Source organism: Cervus canadensis, chromosome 4, assembly GCF_019320065.1.
Source record: "Cervus canadensis isolate Bull #8, Minnesota chromosome 4, ASM1932006v1, whole genome shotgun sequence".
Lineage (NCBI taxonomy): Eukaryota > Metazoa > Chordata > Mammalia > Artiodactyla > Cervidae > Cervus > Cervus canadensis.
This window is the reverse complement of record NC_057389.1, coordinates 80,819,227-80,846,039: the sequence shown is the minus strand read 5'-3', so window position 1 is coordinate 80,846,039 and position 26,813 is coordinate 80,819,227. Positions and strand designations below refer to the sequence as shown.

The 26,813-nt window shown below is 41.0% G+C and overlaps 1 protein-coding gene across 3 annotated transcripts in view; it reads right to left on the bottom strand.

Annotated features, from left to right (window-relative positions):
* Positions 1–26,813, bottom strand: part of MEGF10 (multiple EGF like domains 10) — a 173,027-nt gene that overhangs the window by 38,627 nt on the left and 107,587 nt on the right. For all 3 annotated transcript variants that reach the window (XM_043465953.1, XM_043465952.1, XM_043465951.1), the window contains exons 6-12: positions 22,452–22,698; positions 20,523–20,643; positions 16,420–16,556; positions 9,574–9,786; positions 2,789–2,963; positions 1,305–1,425; positions 348–511 (exon numbers count right to left, since the gene is read on the bottom strand). In XM_043465953.1, the coding sequence (XP_043321888.1) occupies positions 348–511; positions 1,305–1,425; positions 2,789–2,963; positions 9,574–9,786; positions 16,420–16,556; positions 20,523–20,643; positions 22,452–22,698 (1,178 nt within the window). The remainder of the gene's footprint in view (positions 1–347; positions 512–1,304; positions 1,426–2,788; positions 2,964–9,573; positions 9,787–16,419; positions 16,557–20,522; positions 20,644–22,451; positions 22,699–26,813) is intronic.

Genomic DNA, 26,813 nt, shown 5'->3' with positions numbered 1-26,813 from the left:
AATGGAAATACAATATTTGGAGAGTTGACAGGCATACACTGGATGTTTGACAAATACTGATGACTGGTTGCCATGAAGAGATGGGTATATTAGAACAGAGAAAACAGAGGGGAGAGGTGGGAGGAACCAGGAGAGAGAGGATAAAAGGGATTCTCACAAAGCTGCCTAACCAATTTCCGCATCTTTCCCTCTTCTTATCCTGTATCCATTCTGAGTTCAAACATCTCAATTCTTCTCCAGGGACTCTAGTTTGGTTCACAATAAGGGACTTTAAATCATGAAGTCTGCAAAAAAACAAGCTAACCCTCTGCCATCGGATCCCCCTGGCCCTCCCAGCTGAGTCATACCTGGCAGGGAAATTCACATTTCTCCCCACGCCATCCAGGCGCACACGTACAGGTCCCGTCCAGGGTGTTGCAGGCTCCGCCGTTGAGGCACTGGCATGTTAAGTTGCAGCCAAAGCCCCATGTGCCACTGGGGCAGCTGATGGAGCAGTCCACCCCGTGCCAGCCTGCCATGACAAGAGCGCCAGGGCATGTGAACAAGCAAAGGAGCTGGCCAGCCTCTCCCAGCCACACTTCCCCTTAGAAACATCTTGGAGGTAGGCAGCAGTGCCCCCGCCCTAGCGCAGGGAGCATGGCGCTGCCGTGTGAAGCCTTTCTCAGAACTGAACCAGAGCACCAGCACAGCGTCAAGGATGCCAACAGTGAGAAGCGCTACTGGGCTACTGGGGGGCAAAGAGATCAAGTTGGGGGCACCTCACCATCTAACATGCAGTGATGCACACTGGGATGCAGAGTTTTGTGCAGGTCGGGAAATAAAATATTTATATGGGAAGGAAAAGGAAAGTGCGTTTGAAAGAACATCCCCATCTTTAAAGCAGGACCCCATGAACCATGAACAGTGAGTGTCCACAACCCTGGCTGCTGCAGAAACTATGGATAAAGTTGCTCTGGCCCCCATGTACAATCAGGTGCTTGACTGCATCTCTCGTCAGGACTCCAGGCCAATCGATTAAGGGGCATGGACACAGGTCTGCTTGCTTACTCTTCCCCAAAGCACAGAGACTCATAGATTTTGGAGCTGGCAGTGACTTCAGAGATCATCTCACTGGAGCCTCTCCCCTTGACTCTGGAAAGCAGGAGAGCCCTTCCTGGGTAAGGGGGTCCAGGCATTTTGGGACCACAAGAGGGTCCACTGTATTTTGGCAAAGCTGGAGCTAGAATCCTGGTCAAGGTTTCTTTCCTGTGTCTTTAGGAGCTAACAGGACTGGGATCAGATAACAGACTAATTCACCCACTCACCTGCGTTGCAAGTACAAGATCCATCCACAGGGGAGCAGACAGCGTCATTTTTACAGCTGCAGACCGAGGAACAGTTTATCCCATAGGTCCCCAGAGGGCATGGGATGGAGCAGTCAATTCCCTAGACAAGCGCAAATAGGAAAATGCATGCAGTTTGACCACCTGAAATAGGGCCAACCCAAATATACAAAAATATATCTTGGCCATGCTGATTATACTCTCTCTCTCATTTTAACACACTGTATTTTTTTGAAGAGTTTTATAACTGTACAGATATACAAACTGTACAGATCCAAGGGTAATGCCAGCTGGCCTATATTTAGGATACAAGTATTGAATATGACCCAAAAAACCCTGCTGCCGTCATTACTTTTCCTTGGTAGCAAATACAAAGTCCTCTGTCCTTGCTCATACAAGTAGATACGCAGCTGTATAGTTATTGCAGCTGTAAAATTATTGTCTATAAATAAACACAAATATGAACTATATATTAAATTGCAATGATTCTTAGACTGCTTTATGTAATATGTAATATGATCAGTAGGTACGGCAAAGAAACAGAACACATTTAGCCTGCAGCATGATTCAATTTATTATCTGACAGGGAGCATTAAACACAGAAGTTGGTCACCGAAGGTGACTGGAGGTCACCTCCTTTCAAAGCAGAAGAGACAAAGAGACTCTTAAGGCTAATTCAAGGGCTCAACCAAAGCATTGTGACCCAGGTTAGAAAACCCTGTAAAGATCTCAGCTCTGAGACTTTGTGACCCACTCGTTCTATATTATGTGCTCTGGAATAGTCATTAACATTCTTCACAGTTTAATGTTCTCTTTATTTTTTTTTTTTCTATCTAATGAGTTCTATAATGTTCTCTTTAAAATGGGAGAAAATAATTCAAAAGCAGCCCATTTTCCTTTAAAACAAAAATTCCCAATCTGTGGCTAAGAAATCCTGGAAACTAGCAAAATTCTGCTCAATGAGCTTACAGGCATATTTGAAAGGTCTGGATTCTCAAAGGGACTGAAACACTTACATACTACTAATCCTTGGCTGTTAATACATAATAAATGCTAACTATGCCTTCAAATTCCATGGAATTAAAACATAAACTGTGGACAATAAAACATATCCTATTTGGAAAAGTAATTTCTTTGCTGCCTATAAATTATCTACATGATGAGATAATTACATGGTTACATAAGGAATCATTAAAATACATCTTACTTCGTGATATATATTAATTAAATTATTAAATGTTAATGCCACTTTAGAGTTTTACCAGCTTGCCCAGGCATCATTCTCAAGTAATTACTTATATCTCTTATTATTTTTTTTCTCTTTATTTTCTTCCTTGTTAATGATGCGATTGGTTTTTAGCACATTCCCTGGGCTTCAGAGAAAAGTCATATAAATGGAGGTATCAGTGTGCTCCAAGCTGCACCCCTCCGCGCCTCCTTCTGTGGAAGGAGCCCAAGCCACTCACTTTGAATCCTGGGGCACAGACGCACTTTCCTGTCACACTGTCACAGTCAGCCCCGTTCTGGCAGCTGCAGATCTGTTGGCAAGCTTCCCCATAGAATCCAGGAGAACACGTCTCATTACAGTAGAGTCCCGACCAGCCTGGCTTGCAGGCACACTCTCCAGACATGGGGTGACAGCTGAGGGATGTGGATGAAAGGAGCAAGTCACTCGCGGGTAAACATGACACCCAAAGCTTGTACAAATGTTGCTCTAGCCACGATCACGAATTGTGTTGGTAATTCCATACATAACAATTTAAACTTCATTCTCAGGCTTGATATGGTTTAATTAATCGGCTGAAACCTGACTGGTACTACAAATGTTGCATGAAATCAGCATCATGCTCTAGCAGGACGACTCTTATAATTATGTCCCTTTGTCTGAAACTCATTTTAATTTTTGTCAAGTGAAAGCACTAATATGATAAGAGGTCAACTGGATAAGACGATCTGAAGAACTCCATCCAATAAACACCACCACGTCAGTTAGCAGGGGTGATGTCCAAGGAACCCCAGAAGCAGTGGCCTTTTCAGCCTAGCCTACTTCTCTCAGCTCCCCGTACCTGGTGGTGGAGCAGCTGCCTCTACCTGAAACGGCAGCCACATTGATGGGCCAGGCAGCCAGCTGTCATCCCACAGCAAATGGACACATCAGCTGTGCTGAGGCACGGGTTAAGGAGGCTCATACAATAGGGTGCTCTGTATCGCTCAAAACACATGTGCTTCTCGCCAAAGGAAAATCTGAACCCTCAAACCAGCTCTGCTCACAACTGGAAGACTGTTGAAGATGGTCTTCCTCCCCTAATGGAGATAAAACCCTCCCCTTAACTTGGGCCATAACAAAACCCACTGTCTCATCTAGACATCTGCTAAATGACCTCTCACCAGACGACTGTTCACAGATTTTCTGCAAAGAACCATGACCTGGAAGGGATGAGGACTGAGGCTGTAAATTCCAGCTCTCCCACAACCTGGCCAACCACAATGAAAGCATATAACCTCCCTGGGCCTGACATCCTAATCTGTCAAATGAGGGTCTCACCACACATCATAATCTCATTTCCTGTCTTTTTCTTAAAGAAAATGGCTGTGGGTTAGAGAGTTTGCTACTCATTTTCAGAAATTTATTTCAATATGCTTTTGGACCCCTGTTGCAACTAAGTGCCCATAAACAAAGGCATAGGCATCCATCACAAGCTGACTCAGGAAACACGGAAGGAAGGAACAGCCAAGCACAATCCTATATATAAGATGGTTTCTTGGGTATAGAAGATTTGGATTCCAAAAACAAGGTCTGAATCTCAAATCTACTTAGAATTACTCAGATCTACTTATCTGGTATTTATCCTTGGGCAAAAGACCCAACATCTCCATGGCTTCTCAAACTCAACCCATCAAAAATAGAGCCCCGGCTCTCCCCTTTCACCATTCCTCACTCAGTGTTTCCTCTCCATTACTTCCCACTAAAGCAATGGAACCAACCAGCCACTCAGTGGTTTAAGTTAAAAACCTCAGTTATTCTTAATAACTCTCTCTCTCATCTCCTGTGCTGACTTTATCACTAGGACCTAACCGTTCTAGCTTCACAATATATCTCGACTCTATCCATATCTCTCCATCGTCAGTGTCACCATCCTACTCCAAGGCAAGGGCATCTGTCTCCTCCACTCCTGAAGAGCCTTTCAATCTTCCTCCCTGTGTTCACTCATGAATCATCAACTAAAAAACAGATCATATGGTATCACTATCCTTAAAATTCTTCAAAGTCTCCCTTAGAAGCCTACACTCAGAATAAAATCCATAATGTTTAATACAGCTACATTGAAAATTATTTACTGTCTAAACCAGGGCATTTTTAAGGATGAAGAGAAAGTTACTATTAATTGCATTAGGACAACAGACCTAAACCAAACAGTTCCAAGACATTTATCTGAGACATCGGATAAATGATGACCTTAGGAGTTGGTGATGGACAGGGAAGCTGGCGTGCTGCAGTCCATGAGGTTGCAATGAGTTGGACATGACTGAGCAACTGAACTGAACTGAAACACAGCCCAAAGGCCTTCATCAACTGGTCACTGCTTACTTTTCAATCTTTTCTTTCATCATTATTCTCTCTCTTTATTACTATGCTCAACTGCAATAGATTTCTTTTACTTTGTAAGAGCATCGAACTTTTTCAAAGTTAACGGCTTCACATGGGCTTATTCCATGTGCCAGGAATGCCATCTCTCCACTTCTGGCCTACGTCTCTCAATCTTATCCTTCCAGGCCCAGCTTAAATCTCTCCTCCTTAGAGAGCTTTCCCTGACCACATTTCAGTTAGGAACCTCCTGTTATTCTCTCTCATTGCCCTCTGCTCATCTCACTTATCACGATCTGTAATCTTATGCTTATTCTTACCAGCCTTCCCTTGTCTCCCTTCCCCTCTAGGCTTCGATCTCCAGAAGAACGAGAATTAAGTGTGTTTCATTACCATACAGTGAAAGTGAAAGTGAAGTCGCTCAGTCGTGTCTGACTCTTTGCGACCCCATGGACTGTAGCCTACTGGGCTCCCCCGTCCATGGGATTTTCCGGGCAAGGGGACTGGAGTGGGTTGCCATTTCCTTCTCCAGGGGATCTTCCCGACCCAGGGATCGAACCCAGGTCTCCCGCATTGCAGGCAGACACTTTACCCTCTGAGCCACTAGGGAAGCCCTTACCATACAGTAGGCCCATGGTAAACACAGATTGAGTGAACAGGTGAAAACATCAGAGCTGATGTGTGTGTGTTGGTGGGGGTGGGGGGCGGGGCACAGAATCTGCCTCCCCTAATCTCTCCAAGTCATCCAGCCTTGTTAAGTTATAATCTGTATGTCTGCATACAAAGGCCAGATATCCCCTAAAATTAGTTTTTAAAATGTCAACTTTATAGCTTAAAAGGAATCACCATTAATTGCAGGGAACAGTCATTTAAGTGACATTTATGATGATACTGCAAGCGGATGTACAGACCAGCACTGAATGTGTGCTAACACCCTGCTACGCAATCCATGTGGATGATTTCATTTAATGCTCACAACGTTAGGTATGACTCTATTTTATAAATGAGGGAACAGAGACCTGGGAAGAGGTACTAATTATTCCAAGTCTCACACAGGTAATGGCAGAATCAAACTTGAACCCAGATTTCTTTTTTTGTTTCCACACCAAAGGAAAAGGAAATCTGATAGCAGTCTGGTAGGAGGGCTAGATATGAAAAGGAATTGTTAAGACTTAGGATTTTACATAGACAAAAGGGTTATTATTAGGACCAATAGAAGCCTGAATTGCACAAAAAGCAGGGACAAATTTAATTTTATTTTAGTAAGGCCCTACGTATGACAAAAAGAAAAGAAATATTCCAAATGATGAACTGGTTAAAGTAGTTTACCTTGAGATAGATACTATTTTTAAAAAGGACATCTTTTGGTAAGAAATGTTACTCAATAATAAAAAGCAAAAAACAATATACATGGTATAGATATAAATGTTAAACAGAATAGACAATTCAGGGACAGGGAATTGAACTAAGCTAGAGGCAGAGAAATTGATATTCAATGCCCCCCGGAGAGTATTAGTGCAGCACACTGGTTCTCAGATTGATTGACACCAAAATTAGTATTCTGCAATTTGTAATTAGATGTAGGAAGCCAGAGCACTTTGGAGGCATTTGATGGGTTCTCATGCAGGCAGCTTAATTGGTAATGAGATTTACGTTGTTAGAGGAGCAGAGTGGAGGTTGAAGGGTAATATCCTCCTACCTGATTTCTTTCTAAACAACAGACTGCTTTGTGTAATATGGAAATCGGATTATACACAGATTGGCATACCTACCATTTTATACATTTACATATGTAACTAGATAAAAACATTCTAGTAAATTTTTCAATTTAAGAGTTCAGTTATTATAGGTATCCAATATAATGTTGGCTAAAATAGAAAGAATCACTGAACTTCCTTGTATTCATTTCCCTAGATATTATTAATGCTCAAATATATGACAATTAGGTGGCATTTGCAAGTAGGCACATCCTGATTGCCCACAGCTATTAAATGTCCTTATTAACAAGAGCTAATATACATATCTCATGCGGAATCTCAGTGAATCTTGAATTTTGTTTTCCTATTCAAAATTATTTCCACTACAAAAGTCAGTTTTAATAATTCCAGATCACAGAGAATGCCCTTAGACTCTATAATAGTACTGTAATTGAAAATACTAGCATCACTTATAAATATATTTAAATTCATCTCAACCTTATGATAGCTTGAAAAATAAAAATGGTTACAAATGCATTGTAACTCCATCCCCTAAGAAGTGGAGTATAACGAACCTGGACTTGGTTATGACACCTTCTCTGTCTAGAGAGACATCAGCAAACATGGGATAACCAAAGGTTTGAAAAGTGTTTGCATGTTGGGGCTTGCCCTGTCTCTTGCAGCTGTTGAGAAGCCAGTTACCATGTACAGAAGCTCAGGCTAAGGTGCTAGATTGCTGGGGACATACGGCTCAGGCAGTCCCATCACTCAGCCAAACGCTAGACACGTGAGTGACACAGGAAATCCAGCCTCTACTTGATCTGCCAACTGAATACACACAGACCACCAGAAGAACCACCAAGCTGAGCCCAGCCCAAAGAGTCAAGCAAGAAATCCTCAGCTAATAAATAAATGTTGTTGGAACTAACTGATACAAACCCTTACTCAAATATATGACTTCAATATATGTCAATATGTGAACATTCACAGAACTCAAAATTTACCTAAAGATTCTATAAACTAATAGCTTTCATTTCATTAGTTATCTCATTAATTATAACAAAGGATTTTAGGATAGACATCATGTATTATGCAATAGCTAGCTACACTCTTGCCTGATTAAGTGGTAGGCTAAACTTTGAATTAATACAGAGATTCTATGCCTTTTGGTTCAAAGGAACTTTGTGTTTTCAAGAATTTTACATAGAAGTCCAAGATTTAAGAGTAGAAGGGTGGCTCCAACTGTGAATTCAAAAAGACAAGAGTCATATCTGTGTAACTATCAAATAAGTTCATTTACTTCTTTGTTAAAGCATATGTGCTTAGATACACATGAGCTATGTCAAAATTATATAGTATTGACATCAATCAAATAACTGTCAACTTGTACCCTGCATCTACTATTATGGTAACTAATTTCAGTAAAATGAACATTTCCTCTGCTTCTCCAATTCTTCTCAAAGCAGAGATCCTTTGTATAGGTTTATTAATCTATTTGATTTCAGGCTGTATCTACATTCACTGAAACAGCACACTGGCATTAAAAAGTCCTTAGCTATTACCAATGAGAATTACCTTTTGTTGGGAGAACCCTTACACTGCAGGAAAGGCAGCCAAAATTCAACACTGGAGAGTTGAAAAACAACCAAAATCCTGTAGAGATTATTTATTTTTATTCTCCAAATGTTTATTTAACCTGTCCTGTAAAGCCAGAGATATTTCCCAATGAAAAAGACAAGAAATTGACTAAAGAAGCTTGCTAACTTCTGGAGACACATTAAGAATGCACTTCTTTAATATGTCCACTAAAATGTATTTCAGTGCGTGCATACACACTGCAAAGTCTTTTTTTTTTTTTTTTTTTTGTTCCCAACAATGGTTTAAAGAAGAGACCAACCACAGGCTTCTATTTACTTTTAACTTTTGTGCATTTGAGATTTAATGTGACCACAAGTTATCTTTTAGAAGCATAAATGAAGTAACAGCTGTGCTGAATGCAAATAAAGGTAATTCTGGTACCATCTGAACTGCTATATAATGTATCACATTATAGTCAAACTCAACTTTTCCAGCAGTATGTAAACGAGGCCCAGAATTCTAAGTGATGTGTATCTGGTCCTTGGGGGAGGCAGAGGAAGAAATGGTTGGAAAGACATTTTCAGGGGCAGACAAAGTACAGTAAAGTGGGTGGGATTTTGGTTTCCTGTTCTTCAGTTCTTCAAGAGATTTTTGAGCCTTTAAAAGACCCCTGTGAGTTCTATGTTCAAGTAATCAATTCTGAACACACATCTCACATGTGACAACCACAAGTGAAGCACTTTCTCAAAACTTCCACCAGTACACTTCCTGCCTATACAGACATTGGGTAAAGAGGCTGCCATGAGAATCATTTTGTGATGGTTTTACATACTCAACTGGGGTTAACCTATGTCTCTGGTTGCGTCTTGGCTGCTAAGGGAATGTCACAGAATCCCTCTCTTAGGGAAACACTGTACTAACCTCAGCGAGTTTAATTTTTTCCAGTGGTCATTAACAGAGAATAGGATTTCATATCCATCCACAGCCGTAACAACTTAAGCACTTCTGACTTGGACCATTGAGTGTAAAAGTCTTCCTATGCTGAGTGGTTCCTGCCCAGGATGATCCAGAGGCAGGATGAGTCTCAGGATGGGAATATCTCTGACGATCCCTCCTTCCAAACAGTGGATAGTGTGTGTTAGTGACTCAGTCATGTCTGACTCTCTGTGACCCCATGGACTGTAGCCTGCCAGGCTCCTCTGTCCATGAAATTCTCTAGGCAAGAATATTGGAGTGGGTTGCCATTTCCTCCTCCAGGAGATCATCCCAACCCAAGGATTGAACCAGAGTCTCCTGCATTGCAGGTGGATTCTTTACCATCTGAGTCATCAGGGATCCTGCCGTGAAAACTTTAATAGAACACATCACTCCAGGGGCAGCTGACCCTCACCTGAGAGTGTTGTCCACGTGGCAGGGACACCGCTTGTCACATCTGATGCCATAGAGTCCTTCTGGACACAGGCGCGCTTCGCAGCGGTCACCAGAGAAGCCTGCTTCGCAGAGGCAGGAGCCACTCACGTGGTAACACTTCCCTCCGTTGACGCACCGGCAGGTCTCCGCGCAGAGAACTCCGTAGGTGCCAACGGGGCACTCATCCTGGCACCTGCCGTGCAGGAGTGGGGAGTGCGAGACGGGTCAGTGCTTTGTGGAAATGAGCAGTGGGTTCAGGCAGGTTTTGTTGTACACACACTTATATCCTTTTTGGATTTGATATTTACTTAGTGATTGTCCCATCACAGATATGAAAAGCATTAAGAAGAATTATAGTAGTAACAGTCATACAACCTGTTTAAAGAAATAGTAAAATCAAAAACAAATGATGAATTTGAGAAGGGAAGCATGTTTTATACCTAGTGCTTGCTAAAGGTATACATAGCACTTTAGTAGATATCAGGAAAGGGAGAAAATGAATTGCCCAAGTGTGAGTCCCAGCCCATTATTAGGGAATTAAAACATGCTGTCTCTCAAAAAATGAAATAATGCCATTTGCAGCAAACATGGATGGACCTGGAGCTTATCATGTTGAGTAAAGTAAGTCAGAGAAAGATAGACATCATATAATACCACCTTTACATGGAATCTAAACAAATGACATAAATGAATTTATTTACAAAACAGAAACAGACTCATAGACATAGAAAACAAACTTATGGTTACCAAAATGGGTAGTGGGTAGAGGGAGATAAATTAGGAGTTTAGTATTAACAGATACACACTACTATATTCAAAATAGGTAAACAACAGGACCTACTATATATAGCATGGGGAACTATAGTCAATCTCTTTTAATAACCTTAAATGAAAAAGAATCTGAAAAAGAATATGTATGTATAACTGTGTCACTTTGTTGTTCACTTGAAACTAACACAACATTAACTATAAATTAACTATTAAATAAATTAACTATTCTTAAATAAAATAAAATATATGCTTTCCCCATATTTCAAAGTGAAAAGTTTGGAGCAAATTCAAAACAAAACGTTGATTGTCTTGGCTTTTATATTGATATTAATTTTTAACCTCAGCCATGTGTCTATCTTTTCAAAGCTGAATGGCAATAACTGCTCCTTATTAGTTAAGTCATGTCAAGTTATGATCCTTTTTCAGTTATGTCAAGCTTGTAACTTGACAAAGTCCTTCTTTGGCAGGACTTTGGGAAAGTCTGAGCTATTGAAATCAGGTGTCCTCAATTTCAACCTGGGAAACTCCCGCCAGGAGGCGGTAGAGAGACTGTGAGTTCCCAAACACAAAATTTTTATTAAGTGGGGTTTTGTCTTCTTGGGAAGAAGGGCTACCAAACAGCAAGGAAAAAAAAAAAATCAGATCTCAAAAATCCACCTTATTGTCTTTTAAAAAATGGCCTTAGATTGTGGCATGAGGATATGCTCTGGGTAAGTCAGATCAGGTGGGAAGCCAAGTTGCTGGCGGGACTCAAGAAGAGAAAATCCTCATGGCTCCATGGAGCGCACGCCCCGCATTGGGCCAGCTTTTTCCCTCTGACCAGGCAAGGTGACTTGATAGGATTTTCCGCAGCAGAAGGAGTGCTTTCTGCCAAGGGAGAGGCAGCCGGCGGGGTCTCGCCTAGCCAGAGCGCTGCCACAAGCAGGGTTCTCTTTGTGAGTCTCAGCAGCCACTTCCCATGTGGCTCTCAAGTCATGCCAGACCCAGAGTCCAAAATGTAGGTCAGCACTGCATTTTTTCAGATGGGTACAAGGCAAGCAGCAAGTGCACATTAATGAATCCAAGCAGACTTCAAAGCAACAGGAAAGGGGCTGAAAAGCAAACATTTTCCACAAGGCTTTGCATATTTTAAATGATAGGGTGTGAGGACTAACAATACCAGGGCTGGATAGGATTCTATTTAAGAACAGAGGATAAATCTTGAGAACCCTTTGATATTTTTCTGGTTAACTCTGGCTCTGACATATTTAGGGAAAAGGGACTCTTGCAAATTTGGTTTCACAGACCGTAGACTTTTTTTCAATAGGCAAAGTCTTCAAATCAATCACTAGACAAAGCATTAGAAAAGTTCTGGAGTAATTGAACTAAGTTCATTTAGCATAAAATCAGATGTGTGTTGCAAAGTTAAACACAAGCATACCTATTTTTAGACCAGAATGTTTTTTAAAGGCACTCTATTTTTAACTTCTAAGCAGCTCTACTAAGCCAAGTCACTCAGTTTACACCCCAAAATGTAAACTTTAGAGAAAGAAATGCTGTCGGTCAATCACTGGGCCTCTTCATGGCTCCGCTAAAGGCTGGCAAGACGATTTGGCAACCTGTCTGTCCAGATGTCCTTGCAAGGCAACACCAGAAAAAAATAAAAAGTTCTGCTCAAGATAAATCATATTACTAAAAGAAACCCAAATGCTACATTTTGGACTCCAGGATTTTAACTTGGGGGAAAGCACAGCACTAAAAATGGGGAAGAGGACAGAAATGGGAAGCATGGGAAAGTGTCTGCCACCAAAGGCAAGGGAGCAGTGTGACTATTCTATCCTATCTTGGCAGAGACTTCCTTCTCCCTGAGAAAACAAAATCCATAATAGCTGGGCATGATCCAGATTTACCTTTCTAACCTATAATTAAACACACTTCTAAGTTTGTGTTTTAAACGGCAAAAAGCCATTCGAATTTTTCTTTCTAACGTAGTCAGTAAAGCCTGGTTCACCATCCTGCTCCTTTTTCATCAGTGTTGTGCTTGTAAGAGAATCCTGTTAGTTTCCACCTACCACACCAAAATGGCAGGATATCTTTTTGGCAGTAGATCTTTTCCATCTTGAAAATAAACACAGTGGTGAAGGAGATTACACCCTTCTCATTGGCTGAATTAAAAGTCTTTGTCAAGCAGTCTTACCTCCCTTTTGGGCTCATTTTTCTGAAAGAAGCATCATTTCCCAACAAATTTTAAGCCCTCAATGTTGCTTTTGTGGTCCCATGTGGAATAAGAAAAGTAATCTTAGAAGTCATTAAAAAAGGAAATTCTTTCTTTCTTTCTTAGGAGACATGGCAAAGAGGCAGATAAAAATATAGCAATAAATACTGGCCACAGTAGAAATATGAAAATATGATGTTCCTATTTTATTTTACTTTTTTAAAGATTTTTTGAAATAATATCCTGGAATTTGGAAAAATGAACACACATCAAGTTGAGATAATCTAGTAAAACATAACACTGACACCCAAACCAATGAGGGTCATGGACTTGTTTGAGTATCATTTTGATTATCTTATTGCATCTCACTGTGAACTTATGGAAAAGAAAGTACATTAGCATGGAAGGGGTGCCAGGTCCCATTCTCTCCTTTGTCCTTTTACGTATGGCCTTCCAGAGTGACCAGAATAATTGGGCCAAACCACGATTTACTGTGAAAGAATCACACTCCTCCTCAGAGTGGGATCATTAGATCGGCTGCCTGCCTTTCAAACACCTGAAACTGCTGCTCTTGGGGAAATATGTATACAAAGAGCACTGGGAAAGAGCCAGCTTTTCCTCCATACTGGAAGCAGGAAAGACTGCCTCTGTTGAAGACCAATTCTGCATCCCCCCAATTCCTGTCTATAACTCTGGACTTCCCCTCCTTTGGCCCACATTCTTCTTCACTGTGAGGATGGTACAGAACACAGCATAGCGTAACATTCTGGGGCTTCGCCTTAACAGAGTCCATAACTGATCCACAGATCTCTCCACCCAGCTAACACGTAAGAGGCAACAATCATGTACATGGACCCACGCTAGGCCATCAAAAGCCCCAGTGCAATGATGCCACAACAACCCATCAGCATAAAGAACACTCTTTCAGCCCCTTCAGAGGATTTTTGTGAGGATCTGAGAGCCACCAGATTTGGCTGTGCCACATGACCCTTCCTCACCACACCGTCCTCTCAACCATCCCACAAACCCTACAGCCTATTATGTGGGCATCCCATGAGCTGCTCTGTCTGCCTGTGAGGTGCCTGTTTTTTTTTGTTCTGTGTCCTCTCTGGCTGGGAGAGCCATCCCCACATCCTGGGTGCACTCGGGGCCAGCTGCCTGTGGTGGTACCTGCTCCCCTCTGGTCTGACCTCAGTGGTCATGTTTCGCTGACTTCTCGAAACAGGGGAAATGGCAAGACCCTTGGCCCCCGGACTGCTTTCCCCACACCTCCTGCCACAAATGGTTGCATAACCACTCACTGTTTCTTTCACGATGACAAATGTGCTTGATGTCATTGTGTTGTGTATATGTGTGTCTCCGTGTAGCAGAGAAGAATTGAAAACAGGAGTCATGTCATCAGTTCGTCAAAAAAAGAGAGAAAAAAAAACTGTTATAAAAACAAGTTAAGAAGCAAGTTCCTTCTTCACTTTCCTCTCTTACTCTGGCTCTTTACCTGCCTGGCCTCAAATCAAAAGTTCACCTGAAAATTAGCTGTTATCCCCTTTGCCTGTATTCTAAAAGAGTATAAGCCTGCCTGTATGTTTGCTGATTTTATGTTCCTTGAATTTGAGACTTAAATCCAGACAGGGCAAGAAAACTATTATATTTAAATTTTTAGTGTCCAAAAATATCACACAGAACTATTACTTAGGGTTCTGCTTGGTCCCATGCCTCTCTTGCCCTGATTAATCTTTTTATACTAAGACTTTAATGCAACATGGGTCCAGAATTCATCTAACAATCTCATTTTCCAAAATACAACCATAAACCAGGATATAGGGCACAAAAACTTTCTGAGTACCCCAATTACATGTTATAGAAACCATGTGCTAAAGGTGTCAATAATTCATAAAATCAAAAATTAAGGAAAATACACAATTGTATTAATGAAATTAAACAGGTATTACTAAAAAATTTCTAATAAAAACAGGGATTTGAAAAAAAAACTACTTGAACATGAAAAAGACTGTCTACTAGAAACCAGTAACAAACAGGAAACTATACTGGAGCCATTTTCAATAAAATTAGGAACGAGACAAGAATTCCCACTTTTATTTGTATTTATCAACACTCACTTAGAAGTTTGGGCTTCCCTCACAGCTCAGTTGGTAAAAAATCCACCTGCAATGCAGGAGACCCCAGTTTGATTCCTGGGTCAGGAAGATCCACTGGAGAAGGGATAGGCTACCCACTCCAGTATTCTTGGGCTTCCCTTGTGGCTCAGCTGGTAAAGAATCTGCCTGCAATACAGGAGACCTGGGTTCAATCCCTGGGTTGGGAAGATCCCCTGGTAGAAGGGAAGGGCTACCCACTCCAGTATTCTGGCCTGGAGAATTTCATGGACTGTATAGCCCATGTGGTTGCAAAGAGTCGGACACCACTGAGCGACCTTCACTATTCCACTATACTATTTAGAAGTTTAAATTAATGCAATCACTCAAGTAAATGACACATTACAAATACTGAAAAGAAGAAACTAATTTATCTTCATCTATAGATAATAAAATAACTTTAGTGCTTGCTAAAAATAACATGAGAATTAACTAAGAAGTTTGGTAGAGTAACTAAATAAAAAATAAATATTCAAAGGCAAGATTTTCTTTATCCAGAAATATCCAATTAAAAACTTAAATGGTGTAAAGTAATTAGCCTCCAACTAATAAAAATAAATGGAAAACAAATAAACAAACAAAACTTAAATGGGACTCTTCAAAAATTATAAAATACTTATAAATAAATTTACTAAGAAAGTGTGAAGCCTAAATTGGAGGAGGAAAACACCCTACAGTATCTTATTAAAAGTCATAGACCAGAATTTTAGAAAGAAAAAAATTAGAGAGGAAGGTTAAAGGAATTTTTAATTCACAGATATCAAAAAATAATGATAGCTAATACTTATACAGTTTCTAGATATCATTCAAGTTAATAATCACTAGTATTTATACAGTTCATAGAATCACTCAACTACAATAATAGCTAATATTTGGAAGATTTAGCACTGTTCTAAAAGCTTTAATGTACTCATTTAATCCTTACAACAACTCTAGAAGAAAGTACAATTATTGTTTGAACATTCTAGATGAGCATATTTCCAAGGACACAGGTTTCAAACTCTTTGTTTGGGACTATTATACTCTTCTGCCTCTCAAGCCTCTTTCTCTAGTTTTACAGACACAGCTAACAAGCTTGGTTATCAAATCTTTCAGGATACAATGGATTAAAGAGCAAATTAGAAGCTGTGGGCTGAACAAAGCACTTTGGGTAACACTTGACCACCTAACACACGAAAAGGACAAGCAGTGGATATGAAATCACACACCACACAGGCATCAGGAGAGACCTGTAAGTCCCACCAGGTCTTATTCCTATCACCACCACACAGTGAAACAATACATATTCTTAAGAGCACAGAGCGTCATAGGAAGGTAACTTTATGCCTGACATATTTTTTAAAGATACCTAAGTACACACCCTATTTTAAAATAAATCTATCCAAAAATCTTTAAAATGTTAGAAGTGCTGGGGTTTGAAATGGCTGTCCTAATCACTTAACTGTGTAGAACTCATCCATCGTGGGTTTCTGATATTTTCTCACTTTTTAAAAAAATGCTTTCTCTGCATCTTCAATTCACCATTGCTGTCAGTGGTCCAGGGGCTATGCACTGCGTTGGGAAGGAATCTGTCAAACACACTGATACCTTAGAGATGCTTCTTGGAAGGTTATAGAACCGTCACAGACAAGTGGTAGTAAATGTGTTCCCTGGGCCCTCCCAACTTTGCCTTCATGCTACAGTCAGAGATGCACAAGGCTGCCCTTACCTTTCCCCTGTGTACCCGGGACTGCAGTGACATTGACCCGTGGCCGCATCGCATGTCCCTCCATTATGGCACTGACATTCTTGCGAACAGTTCTTTCCAAAGCGACCCTCGGGGCAAGGCTGACCACACACTGTGCCCTGCATTCAAGGAGACGTGGAAAATTAGATGGGCTTCCAGTCGGGGAAGGGTCAAAGAAGAGACAGAAGGGGAAAAAAGGGAGGAAGCAGGAAGGGAAGGCAGGGTATGGGAGCAGGGCTGCACAAAGATTAGATAAAGGGATTTTAGAACACAGAAACTCTGTTTGTCACCTCAAAGATACTAGAAATTCTAAACTGACTTATTTTCTTAGTAAGCCTAAATCTCAAGATACACGCATAGGTGGCAGCAAATTAATCATAAATACCTACGTTAAAAAAAAAAAAAAACAGTCACCTCAAATGATTATGGGAACCTAAGGAATTTACAAATCCTTCTAAGTGTTCTTCCTTGGGTCTTACATGTACAGTAAGTGAACAGCACTTATTGAGCATCCATTATATAAATGATAACATCTGGCCCAAATGGAATATTCAAATACTTTACCATATGTTCTAGAGAAAATACACCTTATCATTGGTTTTATTTCTTATAAGGAAGCATTAAAAAAAGGATTGACATTTTGTGTATCTGAATTAACATTAACATTGCCTAAGAATACTTCAACAGAAACAATTCTAGACATTTTATTTTGGAAGAAAAGACACTTTTATTTTCATCAGGTTCAACATTGCTGGGCCAAGATCAATAGGAAAACTAATTTCCTGGGAGAGAAATCGAGAGAGTAACTTGGACACGTCTTCTCACCCTAGAGGCTGTCTGTCTTGTCAGATACTGTCATATTTATTCCAGTCCTATGTGGAGAAGCATAAGATACTTTACCAATAACTCAATCAAATACTCTACTATTTTCTACTTCCTTTGGCTACATAACTTGGCTTTGTAGCTTATCATGTATTTATTGGAGTTACTACTACATCAAACAAAATAACCCCAAATAACAGGGATTTTTACAATGTTTTTAACTGTTGGAAGCTGTTGCTTTGTCCTCCTTCTCTATAAAAAAGACAGACTGTGGGCACTCTGAAATTGGAGGCTAGCGAACACCAGATGGTTTTGTAAATGTTTATTTTGGATAGCATAAGAAAATACATTTCCTCTAACTCCTGGCTACCCACAAAGGCAGTTGGTGTGCTAATTAAGTCTCCTCTGGTGGTTTCTAGCTATCTACCAACGATGAAAGTTCTTCCAGAATCTTGGAACTGAAAAAGCCTTTGAGAGATGATTCAAATCAGTGCTTAAGTGAGAATCATCTATGTGCCAGGCATCGTGCTAAGCTCTGAGAATCCAAGATAAAGTCACAATCTTTAATTAGCTCACAATATGATGAAGGAGACAGATAAAAAAATAGCTCTGACCCCTCATTCTAGCACAACATATTAACATGACTAGATGAAATAAATATGCCAAGGGTCAATCCATGGTAAGCCAGGGTTCTGGTGAAAATTCTCACTCTCTCAGGAACTACTCACATTTTGTAATGGTGCCACATACGCTTTAGAGATGCTATTGAAATACTGTTTGCAAAGAAGGATTAATGTGAGTTAATAGCTTTAAGTAGAATATTACTGGGCTTCCCAGGTGGTTCTAGTGTTAAAGAAGCTGCCTGCCAAAAAAAGAGAAAGAAACAAAGAACCTGCCTGCCAATGCAGGAGACACAGGATACATGGGTTCGACCCCTGGGTCAGAAAGATCCCCTGGAGGAGGGCATGGCAACCCACTCAAGTATTCATGCCTGGAGAACTATGGGTAGAGGAGCCTGGTGGGCCACAGTCTACAGAATAGCAGCGAGTCGGACACGAATGAAGTGAATTAGCGTGCACACAGGATTTTATTAGTTGAAATATATACTTGTGTATGTGTAATAGGAATATATATCTATCTATGAAAAGCACCTAGGATTACTGCACAAATAAAATGTAGCAAAAAGAAGCGTAACTTGGAAGCTCAGCCGCACTTAGAGAAAAATGACCTGAAACATTCAGTAAGAAACATCCATCAAGGTATGAGTGCAGAGTATATGGGAGGCTCCACTGGGCTGATGCAGAGGGCCATCTGTCCACCTACTGGGATGCATGGTCCAAACTTGTGGTTATCAGCATCCTACCTCATGACCACTCCAACCCAGAAGAAGAAGAAGGCTTCAACTTCAAGATGAGGCAACTCTATAGACAATGTCTACACAAAAATTCTGCAAGTAACATTTCTACAGCTCCTCATCCAAAGAACATGGAGTTCCCTGGACACTCCGCTACCTCAGCAAAATCCATCCCTTGCCAAGAACCAAGTAATGACCAGTGCTGGCAAAAGGCTGAGTATAAGAAATAAAAGAAGAGAAGGAATCAAAGATATTTCAGTATTTCTACTTTGGGCAACTAAGAAAGAAGTGTTGGTTTTAATGAAGACAAAAAAAAAAGGTAAAAAGGGAATCACCTTAAGAAAGGTTTAGCTGTGTGACAAGTTTGGTTCTATCACCACTGACTTTGACGGGCCTGTTTCCAGGTCAGTATTTCTTCAATAGCTTCTCTATTTGACTCACCATCAGGCACTCAATAAAACACCCCCTTGCACTGGCTCCATTGCTTCATGGAGTTTCTCCAGCCTCTGCTTCCTTGCCTTGTCTGCTTATTGTTTCCAATTCTTGCCTTGGGTCTGGTATTTCTTTTTCACTTCTCCCAGTGGTCTTACCATCTGGAACCCAATCTTACTTCCCATGATTCTGACTGGAAGTGGACTCCAAGTCTTCTTTGCTCTATTCCTACAACAAGGGCAATCTTACGTCTGCCTCCTAAGGCTCCAGCCTAGGCATAGTTCAGGCAGAGAGTGAGTTCATGTCTTTAGGTGAAACTAGGGTGGGGAGTCTAACAGCACAGTGACAAATACACATCTGTGTTCGGGTCAGAGAAAGTCAAGGTTGAGAAAAATCAGCTGATGATTGTTAAAGTAATGGATCTCAATGAGATTTCCAGGAAAGGTGTATCGTGAGAAAAGAGAAAGACTGGCATGAAATACAGGAAATAAAATGGTATATAAAAAAAGAGGAATTAGGAAAAGAGATCTTTAATAAGAGAGGTAGGAAAAGGGGTTATCAAAGAAGTGGAGAGAGAGATTAGGAAAGGGAGGTGGATGAGCAACAGAGTCAAAAGCTTTGGAGGAATGAAGTAGAATGAAGATGGAGGAGTTGTTACTGAATCTGGCAATTACATCACTTGTACGCCTGCAAGAGCAACTTCACTACAGCTCATAGAGATGCACGGTAGTCATGAAGTAAACTGCTGTTTTGTTTTCTGTATGTTAATGAAGGAAACAGACATTGGTCATTCACTCTTCTGCCTTCAAGCAGACTTTTACACGAACCAATTCAGAGAAACACAAACCAATATTATTTTCTGATTTTAGAGTAATCTACCTAGTGAACCAGCTTTGACATTGTGTATTCCACAAAAGATTAAGCCTGTGAGATACTACATAAAGAAAGAGTATCACAGTCAAAATTCAGGAAGTGTGGTGAGGTGCAGATTCTTACACTAAAGGCTCTGAGTTCTTCAATACTTGGAAAACTTGGTTTACCTCAATGAGTCTCCAGATTCAAAGACCAAATAACTTTTTCACACAACACTTAACCTGTTGAGAATAATGTTCCCAAAGAATAATAATGATCCATAGAACATAGTTATGAAAATGCTTATTTGAATACTTACAGGGTTTAACAGCATTTGCTGTCATGTGAGAGGCGAGATATTTCCCTTTCATATCCTGAAGGGAGATGCAGGACAGATGGTGTACTAACTTTTCCATGAGGACCCTTAGTAAACTTCAAGTTCAGGATTTAATCACCTTCTGCCTTCTCTGGACTAAAAACTTCCTGCTTTGAAATGGTCAGATATTTCCAGTTTTGAAATTTTTATCCATTGATGTGACATTCTTCTGTATTAAAGTTCTCCACATGCATTTTCTCTCGAGTATCCTGGAACAGGGGGCTTTGGCGGGTGGGGCGGGGCACTTACCAGCCAGCCAGAAGGACAAGAGCACTCTCCAGTGACGTGATGACATACGCCTCCATTCTGGCAGGGGCATCTCTGCTCACACTGTGGTCCATGCTTGCCAGGGGGACAAAGATCCTCGCAGCTGAGGGATTAACATGTGACAAAGGACACCATGGTTTACCCAAACCTACAACCCTTAGGTTCACAAACACAGCAGCACCCAGGACCCTAAAATAGACAGGCTCCTCTGTTCAATATTATTTGTTTCATTAACATCAAGAGCTCCAATCATATTGACTGGAAGGGTCAAGGGGTCACCTAGTCCTTCCCCTTTGGGGGGATATTTTCTACTGAAACCATTTCAATTTGAGGAGAATCTGTCCTATCAGAGAGATGACTCTCGGTGGCCACACACTCCTTAGTGACAGGAACTACACATGCAACTCTCAAAAAGCCCATGGGTTACACTGGAAGTGTACTTGGTATGTCTGTTCTAATCTCAAAGAAGAATAAAACATCTGTACATCACCTAATTAGTACATATTCCTTGTACTCAATTTTTAGCATTCTACTCTTCAAAATGATGAACCCCTCCTTATTATATGAACATATCTCCTACTCTAAGCCTTGTCTTTTTCGCTCTCCTATGAAATTGCTCCAAATTTCTCAAAGCCTTATTCAACTGGGACCTTGATAAAAACCCATAAAAGCAACATTAACAATGAAATAGTCTGAGATGTTCATCCATTTTTCTGAAAATCAGGGCTTTCTTGGCTAATTCAAATTTTTCTTTAGCTCTACTTTACAGCCCTAACTCTGTCAGCAGGAAGTAGTTACCTAATGAGCCACATTTTTTTCAAGTTTTAGTTCTGTGATTTACAGGTGTAATTTTCTCAGTAAGGGAACAAGATTTCTTTTTTTAATCTCACTTTTTTGGGCAAATTCTGCCTCTTAGTCTGTTTGCTAATACAAGCAAGCCAAAGAATGCCCTTCCCACAAAATAAAGAAAGCAGTAGAGATGAGGGCTTCCCTGGGAGCTCAGCTGGTAAAGAATCCACCTGCAATGCAGGAGACTTCGGTTTAATTTCTAGGTCGGGAAGATCCCCTGGAGAAGGTATAGGCTACCCACTCTAGCATTCTTGGGATTGCCTGGTGGTTCAGACAGTAAAGAACCTGCCACCAATGCAGGAGACCTTGGTTCCATCCCTGGGTTGGGAAGATTCCCTGGAGGAGGGCATGGCAACCCACTCTAGTATTCTTGCCTGGAGAATCCCCATAGACAGAGGAGCCTGGTGGGCTACAGTTCATGGGGTCACCAAGAGTTGGACACAACTGAGCAACTAAGTACAACACAGCAGAAATTAAGTACTTGTTTCTATGTTTTCCAGAAAGGATTAAACTTTGTGCACATATACAACACAAATATGATACAAGTCCTTTTATATTCACAAAACAACACATACATATCTATGAGCATTAAATAATCCAGTTAACTTTTGAGCATGAACTATTTCTAACATCTATTTCCTTCTCTAAGGCACTGTACTCATTCTCTTTTATTCATCTAATTAACTGCCACATAGAGCAGAACAACATGGGCCATTAATAGTCAAAAGTGTAAAATGAATGCAATCGAGGGAGTATCAAAGTGTAAAATGAATGCAATCGAGGGAGTGACAAAGTGAAACCCAAATCTGCCCCAGCAACCCCAAATATTGCCATTCAACACAACATCCAGGCCCTGTATCTCTGCTCTGCCAAAGGAAGGCATGGAAGCTGGTTCTGAGAGCCTGACTGGGCTCTGATGCTCAACAAACAGCAGGAGCGCCTAGCGGCCATCACTGCCTGGAGTCCTGTCCCCTCAGTAACTCCTGGAATATGAGGCCGGCAGCAGCAGGAGCAGAGAGGCTGGGCGCGCTCTGCCACGCTGCCCAGCGGCGCGTCACTTACAAGGCTCCAGTGTATCCGGGTGGGCAGCGGCATTCCCCCGTGACATGATCGCAGGTCGCTCCGTTCTGGCACTGGCATCTCTGGTGACAATCGTTACCATAGGTGCCCTGCTCGCAGGGCTCCTCACAGCGCCAGCCCCGGAAGCCCGCAGCGCAGTGGCAAGCCCCCGTGATGGGGTTGCACAGTGCCCCATTTTTGCACTGGCACCGGCTGCTGCAGTGAGGCCCCCAGTGATCACCGTCGCAGGCTGAGGTTGGGGAAAGAAAGAGTGGTGGGCATCAGAGTGTGGGTGTGGACAATGGCAAGTTCTTGAGTACCAGCTTCCCTCTCCCCTTGGAGAGAGTGGCTGGATGACCCCTTTATCCCCGCTTCTCCACTGAACAGCAGGGCTTAGGTACACACCCATGGCAATATGTCACTGGTGCTCAGCAGCGGACCACTTTCTATCACTCCATGACTCAAGCATCGCTATCCTGTTCAACTCCAGGCCTGTGCTCAGCCTCTTTCCTGTGCCTGGAGTGTTGCGTGTGATGTGGGCAGAGTCGCTGGCTAGGGGAGGGTGTGAGCAGTTGTGGGCAGAGAGGAGGCCGACTAGACAGGTGGGAATGGACAGCTTATGCAGGGGTTCTATACACATCAAGAAGTTTGGATTGTATCTAGCTGACAGAGGATTGGTAATAAAGGACTTTAAGCACTGGCGGTCAATGGAGATTCGCCTTCTAGTAAGATCAGCTGCCTACAGCATGAAGAAAGGGCAGGAAGGAGCTGACAAGAGACAGGAGACCCGGCAAGAAGCATGGCAATCAGTGGCTTAGTGAGGAGGCCTGGACTCACTCAGTGACCAGAGGGAAAAAGAAATGACCCACAGGCAGTCCACTGTGGAGGGGGCTGATCCTGCTAGCTGTAGACCTGGGCCAAGCTCCCGAAAAGGAAATTGATGTGCTTTCACGATAAATTAGTCAAAATATGTGTGATTGGGAGGTAACCAGAAAAGGCAGGAAAAAAAACTGACTAAAATGTTTATATCATTGACTTATTTTAAAAATATAACAAACCTGAACCTGAAAATGGACAGCAAATAAACAGGTAAGAGGTAGATAAAACCAGGAAAGACAAAGGCAAAAAAAAGCATTTAAAAGGCTTTAAGATGCATTTCCCAAGAAAAGGAATAATGGCTTTGATCCAAGTCAATGAGCAGGAAAAAGCAGAGAAGAAAAAACTTCAGTTGCAAACATTCTGAAACTTATCAAGGGTGACAATAAGCAAAGTCTACTCTTAACATGCATTGCCTACTCAGTCATCCATTTACTAATTAGATGCTATAAAAATCACTGGGGAAGAAGTACCCTGCCTAGAGTTTCTAGGATAAACTGCCTTTGTGATAAAACAAAGTTTCATTTCATAAAAATTTTGTAATGTCAGATACAGAATAAACTATTGAAAAAAGAAAAACTAGGGACACAGAAAACAACTTTTTAGACTTGCAGGATTCATCTTCCAATATTAGAACCTACCTTTCATTTCATAATATCAAAAAGTTTAAATGAATAATTCTGTTTCTAATAAGTATGGCTTTAGTCTTATTAGTACTTTAATAAACATACTTTAACACAATTAAATAAAAGCAGTGAGAAAGAATTATTGAACCTAAAGCAGATCAAGAAAGCAATTACCTAAGAACAATCTTCTTTCACAAAATAAGATTAGGTGATGGTTCCAAGATGAGATTTCAGCCTATTATTCATATGAGTAGTTTTTTTTTTTTATTGCCTGTGGATATGGACAACACTCTTTTTTCCTTCAGTTTTAATTCTCTCAATCTAAGATCCATTCTTAAAAAAATTACATGGTGTGTTTCTTGAAATCCTCCCAGCTATCTCAGTTGGAAAGGAATCTATCTTGTTCTGAAGGTTCCCCCAAAGTAAACAAGTCCTTTGTAACTAGTTCCCTGGTTCATCAGTCCTAAGAATAAAGAAAATCTTCATTCTATGTAAGCCAAAGCCATTATTCTACAATTTGATCCTCCCATCCCCCCCACATCTTCTTCACAGTATAGTCAATCTAGTGTAGCATTGTTCTCTATATTATAAATGATTTTACTCCTTAAATGTAAATACATCCTTGATGCCAGTATAGCCCAAATATATACTTAATACTACAACTTCAGTACTTTGATGTATTTTTTAAAAGTTTATTCAAAAAATAAATAAATAAATAAAGTTTATTCAATTTCACATATTTTCTCTGCTGAATCCTCTCCAAAATGTCCATATTCCTTTCAACTTCTGGGTACGTCATATTAAAGTAAAGATCCATTTTTCCTTGTTTATAATGGAGAATTAATAAATTGACACAAGAAAACAATGTAGCTAATAAATCTACCTTGATAAGGATATCATGATCATGTCAAAAGAATTAAAACAAACAGACAAACCAAATAACAACTCATGAAGGGTTAGAGTCCTTTCCCCTCACTGTGAAACTGGGGTAAGGGTGGGCTGGAGCATATACGTTTTATAGAGTATATTTTACAACAAGAGGTGAGTGGTAAGAAGAAGCCAAGTACTGCGGGGACAGAGCTGGTCTCCCCTCTCCTTCATAACCCATTTATTTGCCCACCCCCTCCAACAGCTTCTCTCCCAGCACAGCAGTCAGACAGACCTCAGTTCTATTTTCTTATGATCAGACCAAAACAAAAACAAAACTCTTAAGATGTCTCCTTGTGGATGACTATCAGCATCAATCCATCCACCCACATAACACAGTAGTCAAGAGACCTGAGTTCGATCCCTGGCTTGGGAAGATCCCCTGGAGAAGGAAATGGCAACACACTCCAGTAATTTTGCTGGAAAATCCCATGGACAGAGGAGGCTGGCGGGCTGCAGTCGATGGAGTCGCAAAGGGTCAGACACTACTGAGCACACACGCACATACACACACATCAGCATGAAAGAAAGGGTTAAAGCATTAAAGAGATATTATCTTGCCGACATGGCTAATTTTCTGGCTGTGTCTAAGCACTGTGGCATGCTTTGAAGTGGCAGCTTCTCCCCTCGGGGTTGTATTTCCCTAAAAAAGCCACTGATACACATGCCTCACAATGTGAGTACGAGGCACCCACATGGACCCCGTTGGGAGGAAAATCCACAGACAGGAGTCTGCAGAGAAACAGACAGGAAGTAGAGTAAGTAAGATACAGAAGCCTGGCTTGAATGTAGGCGTCACTGTGACTTCCTTTTTTCATTTGTCACATCTAACTGCTTCAGTACATCCACTGTTAAACGCACCCCAGTGAGCGACACAGTTTATCGCACAAAAGCCAGCTCTCTTCCCTGATTACGACATACACAAGAGTATGCCGAGTGTCCAGACAAGAGGCAGAATTTGTTCCTTATGTTTAGTGCCAAGCTTGGACAATTATCCTGGATTCAACTACTGCATTTGGAAAGATAGTTTGAAGAGGGTGAACTCAAATTATCTGGCATCTTTTAGCTAACATTTCACACAAATTTCAAGGGGCAAATGTTTCACTCCTCAAGAAAAAGGGACTAGGTTGGTTTCTCCCACTGACAACCTTTTTAAAAAATATACGTATAACTGAACCACTGTGCTGTACAGCAAAAATTAACACAACTTTGTAAATCAATTATACTTCAATAAAATACGTTTAAAAAAAAAAAAAAACAATGTAGTTAACATGGAAATAGCTTGAATAGCCTAACAGGAAAAGACAAATGAACAAAATTTCGTTTCAGATTAAAGAACTCACATGCTAATAAGGGGGTGATGCTTCCTTTTCAGCTTCTGGTTTCAGCTCTCCTTGTGCTAACAGCTAGAAACAGGCTGTCAGATGCCCTGTGCCCAGGTTCATGCAGATATTTCACGAGACAGCTTATCAAGGGTCTCAGCATAGACGGCTTACTCTAAGAAGCTCCCATAATAAGTTAAAAAAAATAAAAGGAAATAAAAGGAATTTTAAACTACTATGCAGTATCAGAAGTGTACAGTCCATGCTACAAACCCTTAAGGACAACTAGCAGAGCACTGAAGACAATGGACTTACCCCTGGGCCCTGATGGCTGTAACTTCTAATGACCAGAGGTTACACTCATGGGCTAGGGACTGACATTGGCTCAAGCTATATCTTTTAAGTACATGCCTTCTGCCAGGCATGGTACTAGACCTTGACTTCAAACAAGAATAAGAAAACTCATGCTTCTATAAGCTTACAGTTTAATGACAAGGTGTCAAGTTAGTAGGCAAGAGCATAAATACCCTGTAATAAGCAGTAAGGTAAGCATATGGACAGCATATTAAAAAGCAGAGACATTACTTTGCCAACAAAGGTCTATCTAGTCAAGG